Source organism: Mirounga leonina, unplaced genomic scaffold (assembly GCF_011800145.1).
Source record: "Mirounga leonina isolate KUSES-001 unplaced genomic scaffold, KU_Mleo_1.0 Mir_175, whole genome shotgun sequence".
Classification (NCBI taxonomy): domain Eukaryota; kingdom Metazoa; phylum Chordata; class Mammalia; order Carnivora; family Phocidae; genus Mirounga; species Mirounga leonina.
Genome location: NW_023270453.1, coordinates 23,340,720 through 23,348,577, shown reverse-complemented (window position 1 = coordinate 23,348,577; position 7,858 = coordinate 23,340,720). Strand labels below are relative to the sequence as shown.

The 7,858-nt window shown below is 61.3% G+C and overlaps 1 protein-coding gene across 1 annotated transcript; it reads left to right on the top strand.

Annotated features, from left to right (window-relative positions):
- Nucleotides 1–257: 257 nt before the first annotated feature.
- PRSS27 (serine protease 27) lies at nt 258–6,958 on the top strand. Its single transcript, XM_035022467.1, has 7 exons — nt 258–311; nt 3,789–3,815; nt 4,408–4,414; nt 4,515–4,677; nt 5,489–5,760; nt 6,050–6,219; nt 6,671–6,958. The coding sequence occupies exons 1-7, from the start codon at nt 258–260 to the stop codon at nt 6,956–6,958; spliced, it is 981 nt and encodes a 326-aa protein (XP_034878358.1).
- The last annotated feature ends 900 nt before the right edge of the window (nt 6,959–7,858 follow it).

Below are 7,858 nucleotides of genomic sequence, written 5' to 3'. Positions count from 1 at the left end.
TGAGGGGTCTGCTCCCTCGGGGTTCAGGGACAGGTCATGGAGAAGTTGGGGTTCTGGGGCACCTCCTCCCGGCTGAGAGGAGCTGGGCGGGCTGGGCCAACAGGTTGGGTGGCATAGCCAAGCTGACACTCACCTCCAGCATAAAAGCCCACTTCATGGAGCCCTGCACCTTGAGCTGGTGCTCACAGACCTCCGGCTACCACTGCCCCCCAGTGCGGTGCCCCAGCTGGGCTGAGCCCAGGAGGCGACGGCCAGCCATGGCCCTGCTCCTGCTGCTGCTGTGGTTTGGTGAGTACTGGAGGTTGCAGAAAGTGGGTCCCCCTCCTGCCCAGAGGGGCGTCCTCTAACTGCCTGGAGCTCGAGCAAAATCCCCCACTCCCAGGCCAGACCTGGGGTTGCAGCACCAGCCCTCCTTTCCTGCCCCAGTGGAGGACCTGCTGAGCAGGTGGGAAGGCTCCAAGGTTCACTCCTGGGGCAGTGACCTGCGGAAGGCAGCCCAGTGACAGGCTGGGGGCACAGGTCCAAGAGGACCCTGAGGCAGAAACATGGGAGGGGCTCTCCTCCCCCCCACCCCCAGCTTGTCTCTGTTGCTCATGGGCCAAGCTCTGGGTTTGGGATTTCTGCTTCCTCCCATCTCAGTCTCTTCCTGTCCCCCAGATAAAGACATGGGGCTGCATGTGTGCAGGATCTGAACTTGGGGTCATTGGGCTCTAAAGCCTTGGATCACCTACTGCTGGGCTAGGGGAGGGGTGGCTGAGCTGCCACCCGAGCCTGGGAGCCCCCAGGAGGCCGGTAGGGGCTCACTGGGGGAGTGGGGAGCTAGGGGTGCAGGCTCCTGCTCGTACCAGACAGGGAGGATGTGTGGGGAGGAGCAAGGCCTGCATCCCTTTCCCCTCTCCCAGTCCTGGGTCAGGGTCAGCAGGTCCCAGCCAGGGGGACCCCACCTGCCAGGCCCCTTCCCACAAGGCAGGCTGCTCCCTGCCAGGGAAACACTCCCGCATTCCTGGGCTAGCCTGGCCAGCCCGGTGCCACATCACTTCCCTGTCCTCAAGTCACCTCCCAGGGATGGGCCAGGTCACCCCAAGCTTTGACTCTGCTGGGGCTCCAGGCTTCCTACCAGTGGTCAGAGGACACCAGGCTGGCATTTCAGTGGGGAGGCCCCAGAATCCCCAGGCTCTATGGGGCCTCCCCAACCCTTGCTGCCTGGCTTCTCCCTCCTGGCTTCCTGGCACGGGGATAATGACATTTTTGGAGGGAGCCCATCTCCAGTAGGGGTGTAATGCCGTGATTACTTCTAATGGGGTGAGTAATCACCGTCATTGCCAAAGTGGAAACAGCAGCCTGCATCTGGCTTTACAAACAGTTGTGAGCAGGAGTTGTGGGCTCCTTCAATGCCATCCTCACTCCCCACCTCCTAAAACCTTGGGTCTCTCCCAACCCCGCCAGCTGAGCCCTGACCAGCTACAGGAGCATGGGGACCCTGGGCCCACACCAGGGGCCACATGCCCCCTGTGGCTCAGCCAGCCCCCAACAGGGCACCCACCCTGCAGAGCCCAGGGCTCCACAGTACCCCTTCTGGTCAGCCCTGCCCCCACAGCTGTTCTCTTTCTGTACATTCCCTGGGCTCAGGCCCCCTGGAAGGGGGCTCTGCCTGGACTGAGCCCCTGGGCCCCTAGGTGAGATGAGACTAGGATACTCCCTCCAGAGCGAGGTGGGCAGAGCTCTGTGTGGCTCAGCAGGAGGACGGAGAGCTCAGGACCGGGAGCCAGGCTTCCTAGACAGATAGCACAAGCAAGAAGGGCTGCCTGGAGGCAGGGACATTTCACTTGAACCTTGATCTGGATTAGGACCTGTAGGATTCACACTAGTACAGACCAGGAGGAAAGGGCCTCTAAGCAGAGGGGTGTTGTTAGCAAGCACTCAGAGGTCAGAAGACTCAGCCTATATGAGAAACAGTTGCATGAAGCTGGGTTGAGGAAGTCTGCAAAGACTCGAGGAGGGGGGATCCACCGGGCCCCAGGCGTGTGTACTCGATCCTGGGTGTGGACCACGATTCCAGCTGCATGTAAGGGAAGGGGGGCTGGCTGTGGGGGGGACCAGAAGGCCCTGGAAAATCTGCACAGGGAGGGAATGAGCCTGAAGGAACGTCAGTGCCCACGAGGACTGGGGTGAACTGAAGCATCGACTACAAGCATAATCATCAGAGCTTAGGAAAAGCAGCTAGTCGGGTGTCTTCAATACAGTTAAATTATTTTATACTAGGTGAGGGAGGCTGGAGGGAACAGCCCAGGGGACATTTGCACTTTCAAAGGGTACCTGTTGGGGCGCCTGGGTGGCTCAGTCGGTTGAGCGGCTGCCTTCAGCTCGGGTCATGGTCCCTGGGTCCTGGGATCGAGCCCCGCATTGGGCTCCCTGCTCGGCGGAGAGCCTGCTTCTCCCTCTCCCTGTCTGCTGCTCTTCCTACTTGTGCTCTCTATCTCTGTTAAATAAATAAATAAAAATCTTAAAAAAATAAATAAATAAAAGGGTACCTGTTAACACAAATCAGGGACTAGAATGTCCAGGGCAGACTTCCTGTCGCCATCACTGGCCTGGGCAGACAGCACGCTTGCCCCCACATTTTGCCTGGCGCCCCTACTTTGAAGAGCGCCAGTCCTGCCTGTGCTTGCTCAGCGCCCCGCATCTAGCCCCTCCCCATCCCTGCTTCTTGCCAACCCCACCCTCAGCACTGGGGAGCGTACCCCTCGGATTGGTGCTCTAGCAGGAAGCATGGGGTCCTTGTAAAAACCCCCAGCGTCATGGAGATGCGTGGCTCAGCCCCCGCAGCCCCTCCCCTCTGTGGAACTGCTGAACTCCTCTGGTCAGAGTGAACTTGCCACACCCTCTGGTCACCAAATGGGTTGGGGCTGAGGTGGGGAGAAGCTGTCCTGAGCCCACCCCCCCAGCTTTGATCAGATTCTCCCCCAGTGAACCAGATATGCTGGGGACACTTGGGAGACAGGCAAGTGTTTCTGGAGTGTTGCTGACACTGGGCTGGGGTCTGCAGGCTGGGGTGGAGGTTCCCGTGTGCCTCCCTGTGTCCAGAGATATGGGGGGTGACGGGTCCTGGGGAGACAGGCTCTACTCCGACCCCTCTGCCTGTCCCCTCCCCTGGGGGGGTGGCCCAGCATGGGGGTCTTGGGCTCTAACTACAGAACATACTGAGATGTGTGATGGGTGTTCAGTTCTTGGGAGTCTGGAATCTCGGAGGGACTGACCCATGATGTCACTGACTGGCTTCTCTCTGCTCCCCAGGGACCGCAGAGACCTGAGGGACACTCTGGGAAGAACCCTAGGGAGGTTGACTCTTGCTGGAGCAGACTGTGTGTGAGACGCTCTAGGCCTCTTGCTTGATCCCAGCTCCAGCCTGTTCCGGGGGGGGGGAAGGCAGACCTCCCCCGCCCCTGGCACCAGAACTTCCAGATAGGGACTGGTATAGGGCATGGAGGGAGACCCCGAGGACAGAAGCAGCAGAGTCAAGCCATGATGGGGGTCCCCTCACTGGCGTCTCCTGATTGGCTCCCGTGTGGCAGGGAGTTGGTCTGCCCTTGCAGATAAGCTCTGGGCCTCTGGAGACATAGAAGCCGCCTGGCCTTTCCTGCCAGGCTGCTCTGTAGACTGTCCTTCGGTGTCCTCAGAATGCTGGGAGTGGAATGGAGGAAGGGCTGCTCTGACCAGCAGTGGGCAGGGGAGAAGCTGACCTTGGCTTTGGCAAAGCCGGACGATCACCCCTTTTTTCTCACCTCCAGGGACTCCAGGAGCTGCGGCATCAAGTGGTAAGCATCTGAGGCCCTTGGGTTGGGGGACAAGGGCGGGGGCCAGTCTGAGAGCAGCAAGACTGGCCAGAGGCACGTGCGCACGCACGCGCACACACACACACATGCACACACACACACAGCCAGAGCGAGACCCAGAATCCAGGGGTGGAGCACGGGGAATCCCGAAGTAAGAACAGCTGTGGTTCCGCAGAATTAGAGCCAAGACAGGAGAGAAGGAGGAGGGCCTGCTACGCGGTACAGCAGGCACAGGAGCCCAGGGAGGCAGGACGCACAGAGGAGGCGGGCAGGGAAAAGTGACAGCAGAGAGGCTAAAGACAATCTGAGGACCATCCTGCTGTAACAGTAACAGACCCTGCAGCATCACCTATGCTGTGGGGGACCCTCCCGGTGCCCGCTGTCCCTCCGGAAGCCTCTGTTTGCCTGGCCCTGGGACAAGAACTTACCGAGAATTATCTGAACCCTCTCCGAGTCTCATGACCCGAGAGGTAGGTCTGAGGTCACCATTTCAGAAGTGAAGGGTGGGGGGACTCTCCCCCTGTGTCTGTGTCTGGCCGCCCTCGCCCCTGACCTGCCCAAGTTCTCCGTGCAGGTCAAGGGTAGGGAGGGCCCAGAACTGGGCAGAAAATGGAAGCTGGAGTGTGGGGTTGGGAACCAGAAGGCACCCCCAGTGAGCGCCACCCTGGCCTTGTCCCCTAGTGTGCGGGCGCCCGAGGATGCTGAACAGGATGGTGGGCGGCCAGGACGCCTTGGAGGGCGAGTGGCCCTGGCAGGTCAGCATCCAGCGCAACGGAAGCCACTTCTGCGGGGGCAGCCTCATCACAGAGCGTTGGGTCCTCACCGCCGCGCACTGCTTCTCCAAGTGAGTCAGCTGGCCCCCAGGCTCCCTCCACCCCCAGCAAGGGCTCCAGCACCTCGGACAGCGCCGGGCCGGCCGGGTGCCCAACCTGGCTGCTGTCTAGGGCTCTTAGCCCCGCAACCTGGGCCCCGCCCCGTAGCCCCAAAGCCCGCAGCCTGGCAGGGAAGGGTCCCCCGCCCCGTTGCTGGTCTCGCCAGTGAGGCGCTCTGCCAGGCGGGGGGCCGCGTCCCTGCCCCCCTCCCATACCTCAAATCCAGGACACTCCTTTCCAACTGGGACTTGGGTTCCAGATAAGCCCTCGGGCTGAGGTCCCCTATGCCACCATACTAGGAGCCGCCTGGCCCCAGACCCCCATCTGGGCTCTTGACTCACCACAGCGCTGGGATTCTTTAACAAACTCACATCTTAAATTCAGAAATGTAGGCTCAGAGGGAGTAGGTCGCTTGCCCAAGGCTCATGGGCTGGCCCCCAGCTGCAGACTGGGTGGCATCTCTTTCAACCCTTCCAGGTAGGGACTGTTACAGAGGAGGAAACGGAGTCACAGAGAACTTGCTAGGTGACTTGCCCAAGGTCATCTGGTAGCCAAGGGTGGGTCTGGGCATTCGAGTCAGGAATTAAAGCTGCTTCAGCTTCTAACTGTGCTGTGCGTCCCCCTGGGGAGGACTGTTTTGAAGACCGCATGCAGGCACCGTGGCGGGCGGGGAGGGGGCTGGTAGCAGAGGGACCACCCCAGCCCCTCCCTGTTTTGAAGCTCCGTCCAACCCCTCCCAGTCCCTCTTTTGTCTCACACCAGCCCTCTGCTCTTTCCCACCAGCACCTCCCAGACATCCCTGTACCAGGTCCTGCTTGGGGCGCAGCAGCTAGTGAGGCCAGGCCCACACGCTGTGTACGCCCCGGTGAAGCGGGTGGAGAGCAACCCCCTGTACCAGGGCATGGCCTCCAGTGCCGACGTGGCCCTGGTGGAGCTGGAGGCACCGGTGACCTTCACCAACTATATCCTCCCTGTGTGTGTGCCTGACCCCTCGGTCGTCTTTGAGACGGGCACGAACTGCTGGGTCACCGGATGGGGCAGCCCCAGTGAGGAAGGTAATGGGGCAGAGCTGGGGGAGAGCAGGGGACAGGTCTAGAGAAGGGCAGTCTGTGGCGGGGGGGCCACTCTGAACCAACACTCTTCTGCTGACACTGGTACACGTGTCTCTCCTCCATAGGGGGGAGTGGGTACGGGAAAGCGGAGCTCAGGAGCCATAGGCATGTGGGGAGAAGGGGAGTAGCAAGAGCCAGGTCTCAACCCAAGCAAGAAATGAGGAGGGGCAGAGGGCCATGGGGTCCTCGGTAAGACCGTGCACTGAGCTGTGGGCTGTTTCACCCTCCCCAGACCGCCTGCCCAACCCGCGGATCCTGCAGAAGCTCGCAGTGCCCATCATCGACACACCCAAGTGCAACCTGCTCTACAGCAAAGACACCGAGTCAGGTTTCCAGGCAAAAGCCATCAAGGACGACATGCTGTGTGCTGGCTTTGCCGAGGGCAAGAAGGACGCCTGCAAGGTAGGGGCTGGGATGGGCCATGCCCGAGGCCGAGCCCTGCTCCCTAGGGCCAGGTCGAGGTGGGAGCCAGCCTGGCTGGGCCCAGGCGGCCCCAGTAGGTGGGGCCATGGTCCACACCAGAGCCTGGCATTCCATCAGCTGGGGAACGCAGACTCCCGGACCCCACCCAGCATGGTCGGCCGGTTTAAGGGTCTGCGGTGGGCCAGGAACCTTCAAAAGCCCCTCGGATGTGAATCAGAGCAGGTAATCTGGGGGTGCTAGGGAAATGGGCACCCCAGGGCAGAAAAGGAAGGACCAGCCAGCGGGTGGTGGGATGGGCGTCCCAGGCAGGGATGTTCCTGGAGGAGCAGGGGAGAGGGACAAGGGGAGGCAGTGTGTGCGTGTACCTGGGTGCCACAGAGGCTGGCTCTTGGGCCCATGGGCTCTGACTGCACCTCTGCTTCTTCCACAGGGCGACTCGGGGGGACCCCTGGTGTGCCTGGTGGGTCAGTCATGGCTGCAGGCCGGGGTGATCAGCTGGGGCGAGGGCTGTGCCCGCCGGAACCGCCCAGGTGTCTACATCCGGGTCACCTCCCACCATACCTGGATCCATCGGATCATCCCGGAACTACAATTCCAACAGGCCAGGCTGGGTGGCCAGAAGCGGGGGCCCTGGCAGTCCCTCGTTCAGAACTCTGTGCCCTGCCTGGCAGCCCATGCGGGCCTCTGGGTCCTTGTGGCCCTGCTCACCCTCCTCTGAGCCCCGGGACCCATGCTGTACATTTGTAAATAGCGCTCCCATTATTTCCGGTCAAACGCCCATTTTTTATTTATGTTTGTTCTCCAATAAAAACCTGACCTCAGTGCTGGCTGCCCCGTGGTGCCTCAGGGGGAGGCGGGTGGCGGCACACCAGATGGAGGGCTGATGCAGCTCTGGGCTGGGGGCTGAGGCTCCCCAGTGGGAAGGGAGCTGAGGCAGGTGCACTGGACACCCATCCCCAGATCCCCTCATAGGGGCTTCCCTGCTCCCAGCCCTGCCTCAGCGTCTGCCAACATCGTCCTCACTGTATCCCTGAAGGGTACCCCTGGGGGGCAGCAACAGATACGAGCAGAAAAAGCAGGGGCCCAGTGGAGGGTCCTAGAGGAGGAAGGCTTTGATCTCCCACAGCCCCACTGCCTGTGTCTGAATCACCCCAAGACTCCTCTAAATAACATTAGCAGGGTGACTCACCCATGGCTGTGCTTTCCTACTGCAATGGGGTGGGGAAGGCAAGGGCTGTTCCTGGTGCCCTGGGACCCCCAGGGACTCCTTGTTCCCTGGGTCCCTCTTGGGCCCTGGCTCCTTTTCCTGCACCCCCTCCCTCAGCTTCAGTTTCTCAGTCGTGAGTCCCAAACAGGGTGGGACTGGAATTGGGGCCCACATCTGCTGGGAGACATCAGACAAGTTGCTACCCTCTCTGAGCCGAGAAGAGCGCCCCCACCTGACTATCAGAGGTGACTTGGGTGGTGAACTCAGTGAAGGTCAAGGCAGGGAGAGGTAGAGACCTAGATCCTGCCCCTGGGCTCCCATGCCTGCCCACCTCCCTCCTAGGCTCCAGACCTCCCTGGCAACAGCCTGGGGACAGCTCTGCTGGGCCACCAACCCCAACACTCTGGGAGG